The sequence below is a fragment of the Herpailurus yagouaroundi genome, unplaced genomic scaffold (genome assembly GCF_014898765.1).
Source record: "Herpailurus yagouaroundi ecotype Mexico unplaced genomic scaffold, PumYag 193, whole genome shotgun sequence".
NCBI lineage: Eukaryota > Metazoa > Chordata > Mammalia > Carnivora > Felidae > Herpailurus > Herpailurus yagouaroundi.
Window position 1 is genome coordinate 4,671,218 of NW_024412424.1, and position 20,673 is coordinate 4,691,890.

At 58.6% G+C, this 20,673-nt stretch overlaps 1 protein-coding gene across 3 annotated transcripts in view; it reads right to left on the minus strand.

The window, feature by feature from the left end:
• Positions 1-20,673, minus strand: part of FYCO1 (FYVE and coiled-coil domain autophagy adaptor 1) — a 74,793-nt gene that overhangs the window by 27,208 nt on the left and 26,912 nt on the right. For 2 of the 3 annotated variants that reach the window (XM_040445114.1, XM_040445115.1), the window contains exons 8-14: positions 17,475-19,769; positions 16,328-16,420; positions 15,586-15,704; positions 13,135-13,302; positions 10,112-10,261; positions 9,214-9,431; positions 4,838-4,979 (exon numbers count right to left, since the gene is read on the minus strand). In XM_040445114.1, coding sequence (XP_040301048.1) covers positions 4,838-4,979; positions 9,214-9,431; positions 10,112-10,261; positions 13,135-13,302; positions 15,586-15,704; positions 16,328-16,420; positions 17,475-19,769 — 3,185 coding nt within the window. The remainder of the gene's footprint in view (positions 1-4,837; positions 4,980-9,213; positions 9,432-10,111; positions 10,262-13,134; positions 13,303-15,585; positions 15,705-16,327; positions 16,421-17,474; positions 19,770-20,673) is intronic. The other variant, XM_040445116.1, reaches the window with a different exon arrangement.

Here is a 20,673-nt window from a genome sequence, read left to right on the forward strand (position 1 = left end):
CAATCTCTTAACCTCTTTTGTTTTGGCGAGACAATCTCTTAACCTCTTTTGTTTTGGCCTCTGGGGGCTGGGGCGGGGTGGGGGGGGGGGACTTGGGACAGTGCATAACAGAACCGTTAGCACAGGGGGCACTCGGGGGTGGGAGGGCCCCAAAGACGGCAGTGACAGCTCAAGACCTAGTGACACACGGAGGCCGCAGGTCTGTCCCGTGCAGGTTGGCAGGGTGCGGGACGGGCGCCTGGCATGTCACACGCACCCTGGTCCAGCTGCGCACAGGCCGGGCCTCGCAGGCCCACGTGACCCCCGTACCGTCTCACACTCGTGCCTAAATGCACCCTGGAGGGCGGCAGCCTCACGGGACATAGGCCCTGTGGACTGAGCGCTTCCTCGCACGGCAAACTCTGCCCTTTCTATGGTGACAAGCCTGACTTTTATCTTCTTTAAGTTGGCTTCAAATACAAAAAAAAAAAAAAAAAAAAAACCACCCGAAAAAAAAAAAAAAAGACCAAACTGGCTTCAAAGTGGGAGTTTCACATGCCCCCCCCCTCCTTTGTGCATTCATCTCAAGGGTTAGCACTTCTGATGGAGGGGCCCCCGGCCCCTCACTTCCCCAGAACGAGAGACGGAGGCCCTGCCTGGAAAGGAGGACGTGAAGAAGCCGTAACCGGGGACCCCGCAGCCGTGTGGCGTGACGGGCAGAGCAGGGCTCCGGCCCTGTGCGTCCCGGGATGAGGTGCTCGGCCTCCTAGGGCCCAGTTCACCATCCGCACCACCGGCTGAGGGCGGCCCTCCGTCCAGGAGTGCCCGTGAGGCCCGATGGCGCACCGTGGGGACCAAGCTGGGGGCTGCCTGGCCGAGGCAACGGGGCCGCTGGGCTCTCCCCAACCAGGCACCTGCCGGGCTGAGGCAAACCAGACCAGGCACCCGTCAGGCCGCACCCCGCCCCGCCCCAGGCCTGGGTTATACGCCCTCTCTCCAGCCTCCTCGCAAAAAGGCTGTGTGCGTCCTTCTAAGGCTTAGGAAAACCCAGGAATGGCACAGCAGCAGAATCTTCCTTTACCTTCTGCGTGTTCTCACTCACTGGCCCTATACTCCTCTGGACCTCTCATCTGCTACGCCTGAGAGTCGGGACTCTTCCCAGCCCTCCCCTGGGTACAGGGCAGTGCTGGCAACAGAGGCCGGCACAGCCCGAGTCGGGAGCGGAGGCCTTTGACGACGTGACTTCGTTCTGTCCACACAACGGCCCCACGGGGCGCAAGTTCCCGGCCTCGGTCCTGCTCTGCTCCTCCCCTGACTGTGCTCACACGCAGCAGCACGCGATGGGGCGCAGGTGGGAGCGGGGGCTGTAGAAGGGTGGGCACAGGCTGCCTCGAGCGCGGCCTCGGGGTCAGCGGGCAAGCTACTCCCTCGCCATGTCACCGACACTTCAGGGCCGTTAGCGGCCCCGCGTGGCCGCACGGACGGGTGGTGAACACGGGGTGACCCCGATTCCAGGGGCCGCCCGGGAGCCAGAAGCCCAGGTGATCTCAGTGAGCATTCCGGACGGAGGGGTTGGTGCTGCGGGAGAGAACGGCTGAAGCCTCCCCTGCTGGCGGGGTCCAGGAGTGGAGGGAGTGGTCGCTCTGACCTCCTCCCCCAAGGGGCCCCCCAGGCGGTGCCTCTTTCATGCGCCCGGTCCTCCACGGTCCGTGGGGACTCCCAACACCGAGCCGCGCAAGGCCTGGCGCGCTCGTCCCCATGCTTCAGGTGAGGAAACTAGTTCAGAGAGATTAAGACCCGCCAAAGCTCACCCGGCACAGCCAGGGCTAGGACTCCGGTGAACAGCCTCTTTCTCTGCCCCCAAGTGTTGGCCAACAGAGGTTTCCTGCAGCGGATGCGCTCAAGGTACCCGCCAGCTCCGTCCTCCTCACGAAGGGGGAGAACGCTGGGCTAACCCGAGCACAAGGTGGCTTTTTGCCTTCACGGTCACTACCGTATCCTGTTCTCGTTTTGTGTCTGAGATACAGGCGTCCCATCTCCCGGCCAGTGATCAACCGACCCCAGCCCCCCAGCAAAGCACTCTGACCGGGAAGTACCAGTTAGTTACAAAGCGATTACCGGCAAAGGTGCCCCGACGGTCAGGGACTGTCTCGACGACTTCAGCTCAGCGTCACTGGGCACTGGGAGAGGTTTTCCTTGGAGAAATACTGGGGTACCAGGCGGGTACCAGGCGCAAGCAGGAGACGGGCCCGGCTCAGCGCCTGGCATCACAACGCACGCGGGACATCACAGAAATGAGGCGCCTCCACGGGAGGCCTCCCAGGCGCCAGGCACCAGGCTCGGCGCTTTACACACACCCTTCTCATCGAATCTTCCTGCCGGTCCCAGAGGGGGACGGTCCCCATCTCTCCTAGGGGAGGGCACTGAGTTCGGGAGGCTGCGGTACCCCCAGTCCACGGAACCTGGAGGTGGCAGCTTACGCTCCGACCAGGTGTCGGATTCTGGAGATCAAGCTCTTCACGGCCGTATGGCCCGTTCGTCTCGTGACCAGAAGGGGAGGCCAGGCCGGGGTGGAAGCAGAGCGGAGGCCGAGAGGCCCAAGGCCCAGCCCTGCAACGGGCTGATGAGAGCTTTCTCTCCATCTCCGCCTGCCCCCTCGGTGCCGAGCACAGAAGGACACCTGGTCCCTGGAGAAGGCCGAGCGGGAGCTCGGCTGAGTGTGGGGAGCGGGTGCGGATAGGCCCATCTGGAGGGCTCTGAAGAACGCCATCTTTTCTCCCCAGGGAAGGGGTTGTGCTTCTGTTTCCCATCGGTGGGGGCCAGTGGGAGGCTGCTCAGGGGTGTGGGGACCTCTGCCTGTCCCCTCACTGCCAGGAAGGGCGAGGCAGATAACTTCACTGCCCGCAGAATGTGTATACGTTGCAGGGTGGGAGGCAGAGCACAGGCTTCTGATGTGTACATGGGGAAGTGGGGCCCTGAGAAGAGAAATGAACTCTTCGGAATGAACCTCAAGCCTGTGGACAGAGGGAGGGGTTCTGGGCTCAAAGCCTAGTGCTGACACTTACAACCCCGTGCCCTGGAGTGGCTTATCTGGCCTCCCGAGGCTTCAGCAGCTTTACCTGTAAAATGAGGACCGTAATCCCTAAGCCTCAGAGGGCTGGGCAGGGACCGAGCGAGGCCACACACAGAGGCGGCCGGCGCAGGAAGGCGCCCGGCAGAGTGGCTTTCGACAACATGGCTGCCAAGCAGCCTTCTTTCCTCTGTGGATTTGGACACACCCGGTGTTCAATCCCTTCCGGATCACTTCTCACTTTGGACTTGCTGATTTCTTTCTCGAAGTTTCCCATCAGGGAGGCTTACGCAAATCCAGGCTTACCGCCCGCACTTTTTCAGGGTCCTGGCGTTTCTGATCGGTCTTAGGAAGAAAAAGAATGTACGACAAAGCTACCAGAGACACTTGGGTCTTCTCTGATGCACAGAGGTGGCGTGTGAGGGTGCGGGCCCTTAGCTGAGTAGCAGAGGCCGCAGGGACCGCAGGCTCCCGACTGCCAGGCCCAGATCCACCCCAGGGGCCGCGGGCCAGCGCACTGGTGGTTTCCTTTCCCTGGGACACTTCCTGATTTCCCGGGACCGAAACACAGGTATTTGTCAGCAGTCAGAGCGCCTTCTGTTTCTGTTCTTACTGGCAAAGGGGAAGGTGAGGGGCGAGGGAAAGAGGGAGCTGCAGGGGGTCACTCTCTCCTGCAGGCGACAGCCAAAGGCCGTCCTCCCAGGTCTGGAGGCCCCAGTCCTGCTCACCTCACCACCTACCCACCTGGCGGGGAGTACAGTTGCCAGGTGATGGCGGCTCCGTGGCTCAGTGCCCTTGGGAGAACACTGCAGGCTGTGGGGTCAGGGGCACTTCAGGAGGCGGGGGTTCCAGGAAGGGAAAGGCAAGGCCCAAAGCCGCGGAAGCAGCACTGCACAGGGGCTGATGGGCTGGGTGATCCTGTGGGCTCTCTCCATGAGGCTACAACACGAGCGTTTGGTCACCCTCTAGTCAGAGAACAGGGGAGTGCGGAGGGATACACGTAAGCCTAAAATTTCTGGCACTGAGTGCTCCGTGAGGATTCAATACATCTCCTGCACGGAAGAAATCCTGGCTGATTAATCCTAGCCCTCCTCTGAGTCCTGGGCAGGAAGAGAAGGGCAGAGATGTGAATGTGGGTATTGGCCAGGTGCATCACGAAACTCCCTAACTGGAGGGAAAGTGGGTCGAGAAATGCCTGGACCCAGGGGGGGCCATATAAATTCTTTCTTGGCTTTGGAGCAGTCTGTGCTTTGCTGCAGAAACCGCATTTAAGCCCGATACCAGGGGCTGAGAGACGCCGAGCAGGGCTGCCGTGGGGGGTGGGGGGTGGGGGGGCCTGATCTTTTCCTGTGGGTCCCCTTGGCATAAACTCTTGACACTGAAACACGGTGGCACTTCGTGAGGTTATCTCATATTATTTAAAAATTAGCCTTTGCAAAACTCTCCTCGCAAACCTGGTTGGGAAACAGCTGGCCTGGAAAAACGAGAAGACTGGTGGAGAGTAAGTACCAACGGACTAGCAGGACACAGAGAGACACGAAGGATGCACGTGCACGGCGGGGCAACCGGGTGAAGAGGCAGTGGGTGGGTGGCCATCTGCAAGCCCAGGACCCTGACCTGGAACTTCCGGTGTCCAGAACTGTCCCGAGCACTGTTCTGAGGCGCCTTCCCTTAAGCAAAGACAGCCAATCCTGCTTCCCAAGTCTCACTTTCCTGGTCCTTTAATCAGGGGGCACAAGGGCCCGACACCCAGTGAGCACACAGGAAGTACAGGTGAGGTCTACTCACTGTTCGGGCATGTTAGGGTCGAGGGAGTCAGTTTCGGTGGGTGTCTCCGGCGAGGAGCCCGACTCCTGAATCTGGCACAGCTCCTCATCGGTGATGATGTCAAACGCAGCATCGTCCGGCGGCCTGCAGTCCGCGTCCACACCTGGGCCACAGAGGCGGGTGGGGAGAGAAGAGACACACGCAGTTACGCACAGGACGGGGAGGGGACGCCGGGAGGTGAGGGGCTGTAACTGTGCGGGATGGGCCACCGGGACACGCTCTACATGCCCGCTCAACCCACAGCTACTCTGTCCAGATGGGAGACAAATGGCTGCTGGGACATTCCAGAAAGTGGGGCCTACAGGGAAGCTGAACACGTGAATCAAGAGATTTCTCTGAAGCTCCTCAGTCAGGTCTTAAAGAGATTCAAGCCCTTACATATTCTCTGAGGCCTCTTATTCAGAAACAAACAAACAAAAAAACCTGTCAAAACCTCATCAGGAAAGAACCTAACAGAAAAGTAAACACACTTCTCTGCTGCTGAGTCCTTGCTCCCGAAGACACAGACACGACTTATTTATGCCTCCTTTGAAAGCAAGATTCTATCTGGATCCTGTGTTTCCATCTCCATCCACGGGGGGATGGGAAAGACCCTCCCTCTGCCCGAGGTGGCAGTGACCGCTGTGCTTCTGACTGGGGGACTTGTGTCTGACTTTGCAGGCCACTCAGCAGGAGGGACGCCGTATGGACATTCCTGTGCCGGCCACCTACCCACACGCACGCTCCTGCACACAGCATGGAAAATGTGACGGCAGGCCTGAGGCGAAAGAAAGGCAGACAGAAGGGAAGACAGAAAAAAAGGAAAGACAGAAAGAAATGCAGATAGACAAGGAGACAGGAAGTGTCAGAAATCAAAACAAGTGACCTCGGGACTCTGGCACAGTGCCACCCTCTGTCATCACTGGAACACCTGCCTGTGAATCAGGGCAGGGGAGATTCCTGGACTGTTTAGCAAGAACAGTTCACGAGAGCTCCAAGTTTCCAGCCGGCTCCACCACAGGGCTAGTGGGACAGGCCACGCTCTAGGAAGAGCAGGACGTGGGGCTTGAGACGCAGGCTGAAGAAGGAGACCAGAGACTGGTTTCCTTCCATAGACCCAGTCACACTTCTGAATCTGCCTTCTGAGGCTGGTAGAGGGAAGGAAGGAGGATGACAAAGGAAGGGACAGTGAGCACCGGGTGCCCCAAACGAGGGAGATTCACGGAGAGAAATCAAGGAAGACTTAACCAAGTGGAGAGCTACACACGTTCACTTGTTGGAAGACTCAATTTCGTTAACATGTCAATTCTCTTCGACGTGATCTAGAAAGCACATCTCGGTCAAAATTTCAGCAGGATTTCTTGTCGAAGCTGACACGCTAAATTCGAAAATTTACACGGGTGCAGGAAACCATCAAAATCCCACAGGACAAGACAGACAGCCACCTCTTTGACCTCAGCCTCAGCAACTTCTTGCTAGACACGTCTCCACGGGCAAGGAAAACAAAAGCAAAAAGTGAACTATTGAGACCTCGTCAAGATAAAAAGCTTCTCTACAGTGACGGAAACAATCAACAGAACGAGGCAACCGATGGAATGAATGGGACAGGATATCTGCAAGCGACGTATCTCCTAAAGGGGGAGTATCCAAAACCTATAAAGAACTTGTCGGGGCGCCTGGGTGGCGCAGTCGGTTGAGCGTCCGACTTCAGCCAGGTCACGACCTCGCGGTCCGGGAGTTCGAGCCCCGCGTCGGGCTCTGGGCTGACGGCTCGGAGCCTGGAGCCTGTTTCCGATTCTGTGTCTCCCTCTCTCTCTGCCCCTCCCCCGTTCATGCTCTGTCTCTCTCTGTCCCAAAAAATAAATAAACGTTGAAAAAAAAAAAAAAATTAAAAAAAAAAAAAAAAAAAAAGAACTTGTCAAACTCAACACCCAAAAAGCAAATAATCCAGTGAAGAAACGGGCAGAAGGCATGAAGAAACACTTTGCCAGAGAAGACATCCAGATAGCTTAACAGACACATGAAAACATGCTCAACACCACTCACCATCAGGAAAATACAAATCAAAATCACAATGAGACAGATGCCACCTCACACCTGTCAGAATGGCTAAAATTAACTCAGGAAACGACAGTGGTTGGTGAGGATGCGGAGAAAGGGGAAGCCTCTTGCACTGTTGGTGGGAATGCAAGCTGGTGCAGCCGCTCTGCAGACCAGGATGGAGGTTCCTCAAGAAACTGAAAACAGAACTACCCTATGACTCGGCAATTACACTACTGGGCATTTATCCAAAGGTTATAGGAGTGCCGACTTGAAGGAGCACATCTACCCCAATGTTTATAGCAGTGCCACCAACAACGGCCACATTACGGGAAGAGCCCAAGTGTCCATCGACTGATGAATGGATAGGGAAGATGCGTGTGTGTGTATGTGTGTGTATACACACATACGACAGGGTATCACTTGGCGATCGAAAAGAATGAAATCTTGCCGTCTGCAACAACACGGAGGAACTCGACTGCGTTATGCTAAGCAAAGTCAGTCAGTCAGTGAAAGACAAGTATCATACGATTTCACTCATCCATGGAATTTAAGAAACAAAACAGATGAACTTAGGAAAAATAAAAACACAGAGGGAGGCAGACCATAAGAGACTCTTATATACAGAGAAAGACTGAGGGTTGCTGGAGGGGAGGTGGGGGGGGGCGGGATGTGGTGGGCATTAAGGAGGGCACCTGTTGGGATGAGCACTGGGTATTATATGTAGGTGATGAATCACTAAATTCTACTCCTGAAACCAATGCTAACCTATACGTCTAGTCAGCTAACTGGAGTTTAAGTTAAAAAGAAATAAAATAAAATTTACATGGATATGCAAAACACCTAGAATAGCCAACACTCTGATAAAGAACAAAACTAGAGGGGACCCGCTCTACCTGATTTGGAGACTCATTAGAACACCATGGTGATCTCAACAGTGCGGTATTGGTGAAAGAGAAGGCACATGGATACATGGGATGGGTCAGAAAGTCCGGATACAGACCCACATACACAAGAGCAATTGATTTCAGAAAATGGTGCAAAGGCAGTTCTATGAGAACGGACTTGTTAACCAATGGCGGTGGAAACACTGGACAGCCATATGCAAAAAAATGAATCTCTACATGTGGCTTGTAGCATACACCAAAATCAATTCAGAACGGATCACAGACCTAAAACCGTGAAATTTCTAGGAAAAACAAACAAACCAGGAGATCTTTGTGTCCTTAGGGTAAGCAAAGATAGATATGATCCCAAAAGATAAGAAAAAAATTGATCCATAAGGCAAAAAAAAAATTGATGGATTGGACTTCCTGAGAATTCCAACCTTCCGTGTTTTGGAAAACGTTTCTGCTCTTTGAAAGGTGAAAAGACGGGTTTCTGGTTGGGAAAAAGGAATCTGTGAAACAGATCTATTAAATAAGTTCTACCCAGAATCTATACAGGACTCCCAAAACTTGATAAAAAAGAATGAAAAACGCGTTTGAGGAAGATACTGTTTGAGGAAGGCTGTGTTCACAGTGCATCCTGCCAACTCGACGCGGTTCTTCGTACCCAATATACAGAATGGGGCCTGCCAACCTCCTTGATGGTCCAGTTAAACAAGAGGGGAACTCACGGGATCTCGGAAGGCTGGCTGACCTGCTCCCAGGCAGAGGCCAAGGAGGAGCCCAGAGGGACCAGCCGCGGGAGACGGTGCTGCCTGAGCCGGGCCCAGCCTCGCTCCTGCCCCTGCCCGTGTCAGGCCTGCCTCGCTGCTAGTCTGTATCCCCAGGGCAGTGCCGAGAGGGCAGCCTGGCCCGCCCGGCGGGGCTGTGCTGGGAGCAGGGCCAGCGGGAACCGGATCCCACTTCCTCTCCCCGAGCGCAGTGAGAGGGCGCGGGAGAACGCGTCCTCCTCGGCCTGCCGTGGCGCGAGCCACAGGGAGAAGGTGAAGGATGTGGTCGTTTCCACGCAGCTCCGGGCCCGTGGCTGCTCCGCTGGGAGGGCGGGGTTCTTGGGGCTGAGGCTCCGGAGGCAGTATTTTCCACGGTGTGGGGGACGTCCCACTGGTAGCACACTGAGTTACGAAGTACACGGACCTCGCGATAAATAACGCTGAATCGTATCAGGAGAAAGTTATTCACCTTTCAATTCTCTTTCTATCCTAACTACATAAGAACGGAAAGTCTCAAATTGGCGCAATACATTTTTGGCGCCCCTTTAACGCCCGGGTCCGGAAAACACTGAATCAAGCTGACCAGCCACGGGGGGGGGGGGGGGGGGGGGGGTGGGGCCGGAGCACACGGGGGCGGGGAGGGCAGGGGCGGGAGCCTGACCTTGGCCTCCGGCGGCCTGGGGCCCGGCGCGGCCTGGGGCCGGCGACAGCGCAGGGCTGGGCTCTCCCTGGCTGGTGCCCGAGCTGGCGCTGTCGGGGGAGCCGGCGCCGTCACTGAACTTGCGGAAGCAGGCCCTGCAGCAGCGCTCCTTCTTGCCGCCGTGCTTGGTCAGGACGTAGTTGTTGCAGCAGTAGTAACAGAAGATGCGGCCACAGATCCTGGGGTGAAACAAGCACGGGCCGTGAGGACGCCGCACCGCGGGCCTCACGGTCTGCCCGGCACCAGAACCGGGCTCTGGAGGCCACACGGCTCCTCGGGCGGGGCTCCGCCCCCACTCAGGAACGTGGCCTCGCAGTCAGTTTGGTGAGATGCCGGCTGAAGCCATCCTGACAAGCCCACTGGGAGGCGACGTTTTATTTCCCCAGGTGCCGGGAGGCAGGGGACAGGGTACGTGGCTGAGCCCACCTCCTGGGACACACTGACGTGGGGGTTCAGAGGCTCTGAGGGGCCACAGACCCACCCGGGGCCGTGCTGATGACTTTCTATCTGCCTTGGCCCCCACTGAGATTTATAGGAATAAATCTGCCTACCCTTCCTCGGGCCCTAGGAGGGTCTTTGCCGTCTGTGTTCTCCCAGCAGAGCCTCAGCCCCTGCTCTCCCTGGGCTCCAGGAACTCCGTCTGGTCCCCGCAGCCTGAGGGAGGCCGACGGCTGCTGCTCTCCGGCTGCTCCACAGCCGGGCGGGTCCCCTTGACTCTGCCCGCACCCCTGCACCCGACCTCCGCCCCCTTCAGGGATCCCTGCGCGGCCCGCCAGGACCCGCGCCTGGCTCCCCGAAGACCGGATGGCCACGGGCTCCTCCCAGACACACGGCGGCGCCTGCGCCCCGCCCCGCTGACCTGCAGTGGTGCCTCCGCACCATCCAGCTGAACTGCCGCTTGCAGTCGTGACAGTGGCTGGCCTCCTCGTCCCCGAGCCACCTCTCCTCAGCGCTGAGCTTCTGCTGGAACTCCAGGGCGTCCGACTTTTGCCAGAGAGCATCCTTGTCCCTGGGACAGAGCCACATCAGAATCAGAGAGGAATCCGTGACAACAGCAGGGTGATCCCGGAATCACGTCCGAAGACTGAGTGCAAATTTCCCAAGACGTGGAAGGAAGATTCACTCCACTTGGAAACACTCGTCTGTCCCCTGCATCGGTCTCAGACTCAGCTGATGGCACGTGTGTGCAGGCAGAGGGGACCGTGATGCACGTACGGGGTGCCGGCGACCGCAAAGAGCTGCCAGCACCCGCACGGGTCACACACTGCTCAGGGATCTAAACGACGCTGTACACGGTCACCTGGAGTTTAAGGTGTAACAGGCTGTCATAATTATAGGACACACGGCGTGCTCCGAGCCCAAGGACCTCGAATGTACTGCCCACATGAATCGTACATGTATTCAGAAACCCTTATGTGTTTATGGTCTCCTCAACTAACAAGTAATCGTTGGAGAAGACGAAAGGCGTCCTCGCCGGAAAGCCTGATGGGATGTTACTTTCCCTTACTCCTCAGGGAGACGCTATGCGCTCCGGGAAGCAAGACTGGAAGCACAGGGAAGCTTTCCAGAAAGGTCTGGCAGGTGTCAGAACATGCCTGACACGCAGGGCAGATGCGCACAGAGGTTTCCGTGTTGCTGCTATTACAGTTTCTGACCTGGGAAGGTTTCGTTCTTTCCTAGATGGAACCCCGGCCACCATCCCAAGGTCAAGGCAGCCCCGACAGCACCTCAGTCCCAAAGAGTAACACTAGAGCCACTTAGGTCCAGTGACAAACTGATGCCACCACCAGAAATGGACTCCAAGGCCACAGACTCTCCCCTTAAATACAAAAGCCAGGGAATGCAACTGACAGGCTCTTCAGGTGCCTGCTGTGGTCAGGAAGCAGGAAGACTCATGCCCTGGACCGGCATCACCCTCCCCGCGGGTCCACAGCCCATCCCTTCTGTCCCCAGGAGGCCAGGGACCCACTCCCTGAAATGCGGGAACGCAGTCAGGACTCGGGCTTCTCCATCACACGCCTCAAGAACATGACTGAGCTCACAGGTCTTGAGTGCCCTGAGTCCCAAATCTGCAAATCGATGATACATGGGCAGAGGTTTTACATTTCCAGATCAGGCGGAATTTAGTGTCACCATTTTGCAACCCCAAATGAATTGGCAGATTTAGGCAGTGCTTTTAGGCTGCGAACATCGCAAAGAACGGGCTAATCAGATCTTACATGGGCTCCTGAAGGAAAGACCCAAACTATAAACCAATTCTATGGGGCGTTCTTGAGAACATTTTGAATCTGGGTCTGAGCCAGCCTCTAGTAGAGCAGTGGTTCTCCACTCTGGCTCACTGATCCCTGGGCCCTGCTCCCAGAAATTCCAGTTTGGTTGGACTGGGTAGGGTCTGGACATGGGTATCACTTTAACAGCTCCCCTAGTGACTGTAATGTGCACGTAGGGTGGAGAATCACGGCTCTGGTTTCGGCTAACAATTCACAAGAAATAACAAAGATTGGGAGAACATGTTACGTGGTGCCATGGAGACACAACTGGCAAAATCCAGGCTGTGGGAAACTCTACCGGACGAAAGACCTAGCTTCCTCAAAAGTACATTGCGAAGAAAAAAAAAAGTTAGAGACACAGTGGCCAAATCACAGACGAAGTAAGAGAGATCTAACATCTCGCCATGCAACGTATGGATCCAGATTCTCATTAGAAAACAACGTAAGGAAAGAAAATAGGAAAAACACGAAACTGACTAGATGCTTAATAATATTGGGAACCACGGTTAATTTTTAAGCACGGCGATGACACTGTGGTGGCACAAAATGGAGAGTCCTTGTCTTAAGAGAAGCACGTACTGAAACATTTGGAGATGAAATAATACATCTGGAATCTGCATCAAAATAATCTGGGGAGGTGAGGGACACGGTGGGTCTCTGGATGAAACAAGATTGGCCACGAGGTGAAGGACGCTGAAGCGGGGGGCAGGTACTTAGGGTGCACCGTGCTGGCCTGTTGTTGTACGTCTGCAAATTTCCATATGAGAAAGTTAAGAGTTTAGGGGCACCTGGGTGTCCCAGTTGGTTGAGCGTCTTCTGACTCTTGGTTTCGGCTCAGGTCACGATCTCGTGGTTCGTGAGATCGGGCCCCACGTCGGGCTCTGCGCTCATAGCGTGGAGCCTGCTTGAGACTCTCTCTCCCTCTCTCTGCCCCTCCCCAGCTCGTGCGGTCTCTCCCTTTCTGTCTCTCAACATAAGTAAATAGACTTAAAAAAACAGAAAAATATAAACAAGAAAAAAAAAATGGTTTTGAACCACTCTCGCCAACTTGAACAGTCAGGCCAGTTTCACGTGAAAGTCCGGGCTTGCACCTTTTCTTCAGAGGGGAGGCGACGTGGCAGGCCGGGCCCGATGCCTGTGCGGCACCAAGCAGCAGGAGCAGAGCACGTGTGTCCTCCGGGGCCCACACTTGCGATGCCGCCTGCAGGTGTAGGAGTTTGGGAGGCCCGGCACTGGGGCAAGGTGGGACGGAGAAGGGGAAAAGGGCTCGTGAAAGAGGGGCAAGGGGATGGACAGATCCCCCAGGATACGAGACGGCACTTGCCGTCACTCTTGTGGCTACGCACACGGAGATTTGACAAATGATTCCCCGGCAGTGTGACAACGCAGACTCAGCTGAGCCCTGGTGGGAATGGTGAAACCCGCTCGTACGAGGCTGCCGAGGGCCCAGGCAGCCCCTGTCCCTGTGGGAGGCCTTAACAACACAGCACAGACGGACACGGGCCCCCTTCCCGCCAACAGACCTTTCAAGAACAGCTACCTTTCTTTACAGAGGAACCCAGCTCGGGGCGGGGGAGGGAGGGGCAGACAGCGGCTCGCCCCACGCTCTCACCTGAGCAGCTCGATCAGCCTCTCCTCCAGGTACTGCTTGGTTCTATTCAGGTCATCCAGGTCCGCGAGCATCTTCTGGTCGCTCTTCTCCCGGTTCGTCACCTCCTGGCAGAGTCTGTTGTAATACTCCTGGATTTTTGTCGTGGCCTTTTCGAGTTCCTTCTGGGTCCTGGTGGAGGGGTGGGGAGTTTACTGAGTGGCCCCTACTTCCGGCTTCCCCCAGGCCTCTGGGCTAACCCAGCCCTCTAACGAGGGCTCCCGCCATCCTCCAAGCCTTTCCCCCTCACGGTGGGGGCGCCCCTTGGTACCACCCGCTCGCAGGTTACGTACCCCCCTGGCCTTCAAAACGCCCCTCGCACACCCAGACTCTTCACACAGGAGCCCCCGCAGCCAATACAATGGACATTCGGGGAGGGCAGGTGACCTCAGGCTGCCGGGAGCATCTCAGATGAGTTAACTCCACCCATTTGGTTTTCAGGCCGCGCTGAGGTTATGAGAGAAGCCCCATGGGTATGGTTCATGGGCTGGGGCTGGGGGTGGGGGTTGCAAGAGGAAAACAGAGTCGGGACAGAAAGAACACAGGAGTAGCTCCCTGGAGGTGACCACGCGGACGAGGACCCGTCTCCCAGGTGTCTTTGGGGCTCTGTGCACAGGGCGGGTGCTGGGCACACAGTGGGCACTCGACGGGCAATGCCAGGTGCTGACCCGATGGCCCGGAGGCCTCAGGAGCTCTGTCCCCTCGTCTCCGTGGTGCCAAATCATGGTCCTCCTGGCCCTGCCCGCCCCACCTGCGGCTCACCTGGCCCCGAGGGCAGTGGTTTCCCAGGGATGTGCTACAAACCCCCAGGCCCGGCAAGGCGTTCACAGAAGCTCCACGAGACAGAGGGCTCTGCGGAGACTAATTAATCTCTATCTAATCCAGTCTTCCCACGCCCAGTATAAAGCTGTCGGGAAGTGGTTTACTAGACACTGTCCACCAAAATGACCCCGTGGGTGTGCACGTGTGTGCGCACACACACGTGCGCGCGCACACACACACACACACACACACACACACACAGACACCCACCCACCCGATGAGTAAAGTAAAATCCAATCCTGGGCAGGCGGATTATGCGACATCAAGCAGCTAAAACAACTACTCTGAGATCTTACAAACAAGCATTGTTACAGCATTTTTTTTTTTTTTTTTAAATGCCACCAACTTAGGAGGTTCTTGCTACTTTTATTGCCGCGTGAACACGACTGGGCAGCAGGAGCCCTACGGGGTCTGAACTCTGGAGGAGTCAGATGGGAAGAGATGTACATCCGGGTTACTGAACACCCAGCGTGCTCTAGATCTCACGCTGGGCCTGGGCCCACCTCAGAAGCCGGGCGGTGGGAGGCGATGAGGGACGGGCAGAGAATGGAAAGCCTCGGGACAATGCGGGGTGCCAGTCTTCGCTGGGGGCAGCCAGGTAACTGGGTCCCAGCATCCCCGGCAGGACTGGCTTGGCCTCATCACCAAATGATGCCCAACCCCAGCTCCCTTCCCCCCCCCCCCGCCCCCCGCCATCGCCTGAAAGCGAGGAGGCTCGCGGCGGCCTCGGGGCTGCACCAGGAGGGCCACCCTCCAAGGTTAGAACAGTCATGATGGAGGGTGGCAGCACCATGGACAGACACAGACGCAGCGCAAGAGTCTGCAGGAAGACAAGCCCGCCTGGTGCCGGGCACACTCACTCACCCTCGGCAGGTGCCCGGAAGGCTTCCCCAACCCCCAACCCGCAGACTGTCATTTCACAAAAGAAACGAGGAAGAGCTTGAGTCACAGCTCGTAGTGGGGAAGCACGCGCGCGCGCGCACGCACACACACACACACACGCCAGTACCCTAACACGAGACCAGACGCAGAGCTATCTGTCCGAGTACTTTGGTGGGCAGTTGTCAGGGAAACAGACTCGAGCCAAACGGTCTGGCCTGCGCTCCTGTCGCCATCACCTACGTGCTGTCGGACGCTGGGAAAGTGACTGAGCTCCTCTGAGCCTCACTTTCCTCGTCTATAAAATGGGATAGACATCACTCCGTCCTCAAAGGACTGTTGGGAGGACATAGGGGACAAAGAAATGCAAAGTGTTTAAGCGGTGCCTGCCCCATTTGGGGCGTTAAGTGTTTGCCGTCAGTGTTACGTTATCATATCCCAACTTTTACTTCGTGTCAGTTCTTCCAAAGCACCTGCCGGAGCTCAGAAAAAGGCACGAGGAGAAAGGCTCGGCCACCGCCTGCAGGGTATGCGAGGCCAGCCGCCGGCCCTCCGGGGTACGCTTCTGGCAAAGCCCCTTCCAAGCCTGTGGCTTTTCTTGGAAAAGGTCTTCTTTCACCCAATGCGAGTGGCCGCACTTCTACGTGACTGCACCAAAGCCCTCCTTCCCCGAAGCCCCCACTGCTGGCCGTGCGGGCGGACCGTGTAACTAACCTGTCCAAGCTCTCGCGCAGGACAGCCCCCTCCTCGTCCTTCTTCCGCAGGGCGGCCTGGCACTCTGCGAGACGCTTGCCGGTGCAGTTCAGCTTCTCTCCCAGCTCTGCCCGGGTGGCCTGGCACAGGACATCGGGGAGAAGACGCTTAGCCGACAAGAGCCCTCGAGGCAGGCTGGGAAGGGACCTGGCTCTCCGCCCCATCTGGTTGGGTCTCTTTTAACTGGAGGGGGTTTTAAGTTCAAGAGGCTAAGAACCTTTGGTCTGTGCTGGCGGGGCGTGACACACTCCTGTTTGTAATTCTAGCCCCCGAGTAATAATTGCAAGGCATTGGGGTGCTTGGGGGCAGGGGGCCGCAGGAATCCAAATCTCGGAGGGGTGGCTGGGGGCAGGGCTCCCTCTGGGTTCAGAACCACCGGCTCAAGAGACGCCTGCAGAGACGGCTGAGGAGCACAGTCTGTTTCCTTTCCATAGGGCTGGCTGGAAACCACAGCTGGCGGCCCCAGCCAGGGGTCCAGGAGGTAGAAGGCTGCGGTGCACACCCAGGATGCCTACAGGGCCGAACGGACGGGAGCTCCGGCTCGGGAACTGGGAGCCTTGCGGGCGGCCCTCCTAACGGGTCCAGTGGAAAGCATGCCGGGCCCTGCTCCCTGACAGGCGCACACACTGGGGTGGGAACGACCGGGCAGAGGTGGGCACCCCAGGCTCCCGGGCCGCTGGTCAGCACACTCCCCGGGGCCTACCTTCAGCCTCTCTGCAGCCTCCTCGGCGGCCTGCAGCTGCCGGCCTCGCTCCTCAAGCTGGGCCCTGAGGCTCCCGCAGTCTTCACTGGCAGCCTGGAGATGATGGGAGAGGGGTCGTCAAAGTGGGGTCCTGACATACGGAGAACCCCCTCCCCAGCCCCATTCCCCCAAATGGGTAAAAACAAGCTACCCCTCTCTTCTGCACCAAACTCAGTAAGCTTTGGGCTTCACTGGTGACAACACCCTTTCAAGCTTACTAAGAAACTGAGTTTGGTCCTCAAACTTAGGGTTTAATTTCTGCAAGGAAAAAAGTGCCCCACGAGCCACACGGAGGAGCACAGGATGGGTGACACAGCGCGGGAGGTACATCTGTGTCTGGGAGTGAGCACAGACCTCGGTGCAAACGAGCAAGTTTGGAAGCCCAAACCCCACGGCCATCCTGCTCGTGTCCTGGGTCGTAGCCACTCTTAACCCTTTTTCTCTGTGCAGTCCCGAAGGCACATGGGAGCCCGCTGTCTATCCCAAGGGCTTTGTGACAAACTAAATGAGCCAGTTTCTTACCACGGCGCCTGTCATCAGGATGGCACGTGAAGGGCCAGAAAACCCAGGGACAGGGCTCGCAGGCGGGAAGTGCTGGTGCCTGCAGTAGGTTCTAGAGGCTAGGGCAAGGGTCTCAAACTCACAGGCCCAGAGGGGCTGGGCAAATACCTAAATGAGTGTAAGGAAAACACCAAAGGGTGCGTGTGTCCTTGAAAGGGGGCAGCCACCACCCAGCTCCTGGTGACTGCTGCCAGGTGGCAAGGAGGGTACGGTCTCTGAGATCTGAGATTTCAAAGGAAGCCCCCAGACTGAATTTGTAAACATCTAGCTCTTTAAATGCTGGCTACTAATTTTAAAAAGCCACTCCATATGAGCCAAACCTGTCTGCAACCACCTTGGGTTTAGACTTCTGGGCTAGGGCGTTGCTCTGGACACGTGCCCTAAAGCGTCCATGGGGGGGTGGGGGGGAAGGGTGCTGCGACCCAGCCACGTCTGCCGGCTGCCCGGTACATTCTTAGGCCGTCGCGTGCCACATGGCTGCAGACGCGTCCTATCCTCTCCTGGGCCCGTTGGGCCCCGCCGCGGTGGGGGTCGAGGCCGGGACTACCTTCAGTCTGCTCTGGTGGTCCATGATCTCGGTGCTCAGCTGGAACTTGAGAGCGCTGAGCTCCTCGCGTGCGGCCTCCTGGAGGCTCTGCGCCCGCTGCTCGGCCTGGGCCAGCTGGGCCTGCAGGCCGGGCAAGGAGCGGGCCGCCTCCTCGGCCACCTTCAGCCTCTCCTGCAAGCTGTCCTTCTCTCGCTGCAGCCCAGCCACTCGGTGCTCCAGGCCCTCCCGCTCCCTTGAGGCCGCCTCTCTGGCATCACGGAGCTCCTGGACGGCGCGGGCCAGGGCCTCCTCCGCCTGCTGTTTCTCCACGAGCTGAGTGCAGCGGTGGCCGTGGGGCTCGGCTGTGTCTGCGCTGGCCCCGGGCAGCTGCTCCCGCGGCTCGGCCTGTCCCAGCGGGGCTTCCCGGGAGCCGTGTCCTGCCTGGGACTGCTCCTCCTCGGCCCTGTCCTCCCGCAGCGCCCCTTCGTGCCCCGAGCCCTGCGGCGGCTCCCGACCGCGGGCCTTCTTGAGGGCCTCGTTCTGCTCCTGCAGCTGCTGCACGAGGGCCCTGTGCTCCCTCAGAGCGGCCTCGGCCACGCTCAGCTGGCTCTGGGCCTTCTCCCGGTCACCCAGGGCTGCCTGGAGCTCGGCCTGAAGGTCTGGCACCCCCGCCTCCCCCTGCCGGGCCTCTGGCTCTGCCTGACTCGGGGCCAGCCGGGCCCCCGGCTCCCGGGGGGCGGTGCCTTCGGGGGGGCCGAGCCCCTGCTGGCCTTTCTCTGCACGGAGGGTCTCGATCAGCTGGGTCTGCCGCTGGCACTGGCTCTCAAGAGCCTTGAGCTCCCTTTCCTGGGCCTCTGCCCGCTGCCGGCACTGCCCCACTGCCTCCTGCAGCTGCTGGCACTCGGCCTCCTTGCTCCGCAGGGCGGCCTCCTTCTCCGCCGCGTGGGCCCTCATGGTCTCCTTGGCCTTCCTCACGGCCAGGAGGCTCGCCTCCATCTGGTCTCCCATGTGCCGGATGCTGGCCTGCTCAGACTCCAGGGAGGCCAGGGAGCTCCGGATGGCCGCCTCCCGCTGCTGCAGCGCCTGGTAGTCGGCCTGCAGGGCCTGCAGCTTGCCCTCGAGGAGCTGGTTGCGTTCCAGTGCTTTCTGCAGCTCCTTCTTCAGCTCCCCGTCGGCCTGCTCGAGCCTCTCCTCCCGTCCGCTCCCTGGCGTCTCGGGGCCACCTGTCTGGCCCTCCTGTGGGCTGCGCTGCCCCTCCTCCGGCCCCCTGGAGGCCTGCCGCGGGGTGGCGCCCGGGGGCCCCGGCTGCTCGGCCAGCCGCTCCAGCGCCCCCACCTTCTGGCTCAGGTGGTCTCTGTCCCGGGCGAGCTGCTGCCTCTGCTCCTCCAGGTCACCCACGTGCTGGCTCAGCTGCGCCAGCTGGGCCTCCAGGACCCGCAGCTGGCGCGCCAGCGCCCCGGCCTCCTGCTCCAGCAGCTCCTTCTCCTGTCGCCGCTGCCGCTCCTCTTGCCTCACCTCTGCCAGCTCCTCCTCCAGGGTGCTCAGGTGGGCGAGGGCCTCGTGTAGCTGTCGCCGCAGCCGGGTGGCCTCCTGCCCCTTCCCGGCCAGCTCCTCCAGCCGGTGCTCCAGGCCGGCCCGGGCCTCCTCCTTCAGCCGTAGCTCCTCGGCCAGCTGCCCCAGCTGGGCGCTCTGCTGCCTGCTGAGCTCCTGGACCTTGGCGTGCTCTCTCTCCAGGGCCCGAAGCTTCTCCCCCAGCTCCTGGGTCTCCAGGGCCGGGTCCCCGGGGAGGGGCTTCCGCCGCCCCGGCGTGTCCGGCACCGGAGCAGGCACCGAATCTGCCTCCTGCTCTGCCGACCGCGGGCTCTTCCTGTCCGGCGAGCCCCACGCGGCCTCGAGCTCCCGGGCCAGGGGCTGCAGCACGGACTCCAGCCGCCGCAGGGCCGAGTGGGAATCCTCCTCCTTCTCGGCCGCCCCCCGCTCCAGGGCCCGCAGGCACTCCTGAAGCTCCTTCACGGCGCTCTGTGCGGCCTGGGTGACCTCCCACTGCTTCTGGAGCTCGGCCACCAGGCGAGTGAGGCGGGCGTTGTCCTCAGCCGCGGCGCGGCCCCTCTCCCTCTCCGTCTGCAGCTGCTCCCCCTGCAGGCTGACGGTCGCCCTCAGCTCCTGGTTCTCTGTGTCCAGCTGGTGCACCTGCTCCTGCAGCTGCTTCTCCCGCACCTCCAGCTGGTCCAGCTCCAGGCGCATCTCGTCGAAGCCCTCCAGTGCCTCGTTGTGTAAGGGGCTGCTCAGGTCAAAGCTGGAGGCCGTCTCCTGAGTCTGGGGAGGAGAAAGAGGACACAAGTGGCTTCGGCACGGAAGCTACGCGGCTCCTGGGAAAAGCGCTCGAGTTTAATGAGAACAAACACCAAAATACAGCAATCACGGGACGTAAGGCTGTCTATCAAGCTAGCCAAAGGGCTGGAAGCACGAGCTGCAGGAGGTCAGGGCGCATCCTAAAGGCACAACCCACACACGTGAGCTCCGCCCGGGGCCTTGGAACCCGCGTGTCCCATCCAGCCTCCTGTAGCTTTGGGAGCGTAATGGACACTGGTGCTTAGATTCGTTAAGTTACATTCAAATTATTGTCCACCACTGCTCCAGACCTACAACTCCTGTTGTGATTCAACCACAAAACAGAGTTAAAGCTCCATTTATTCGCCAGTCTTAACGCCTTTCCTATTTTCACATCTTGTTTTTAACTGCACTGCTCTTTCCTATAGAACTACATGCAGCTGCGATACATTCACTTTCTAACACAGTCAACAAAATTAACCCTGCCCACGAACACCGACTGAGCACTCACTGGTCTATGTCAAGCCCGGAAGCACTGTGCGTGCACTCCGTCACTCAGTCTGTGACATCACCTCGTGAGCTACGATGACTTTCATGCCCCCATTTTCTAGATGAGACAGCTGAGGTTTCAAGAGGGTGAGTGGTCTGCCCAGGGTCACACAACTCATGGGGGACAGTCAGCTGCTTTTAACCCAAGTGCCAAACTGCTTCGGGGCACCTTGGGTGGCTCAGTCGGTTAAGCGTCCGACTTCGGCTCAGGTTATCATGTCATGGTTCGTGGGTTCAAGCCCTACGTCGGGCTCTGTGCTGACAGCTCGGAGCCTGGAGCCTGCTTCGGATTCTGTCTCCCTCTCTCTCTGCCCCTCCCCAGCTCATGCTCTTCCAAAAA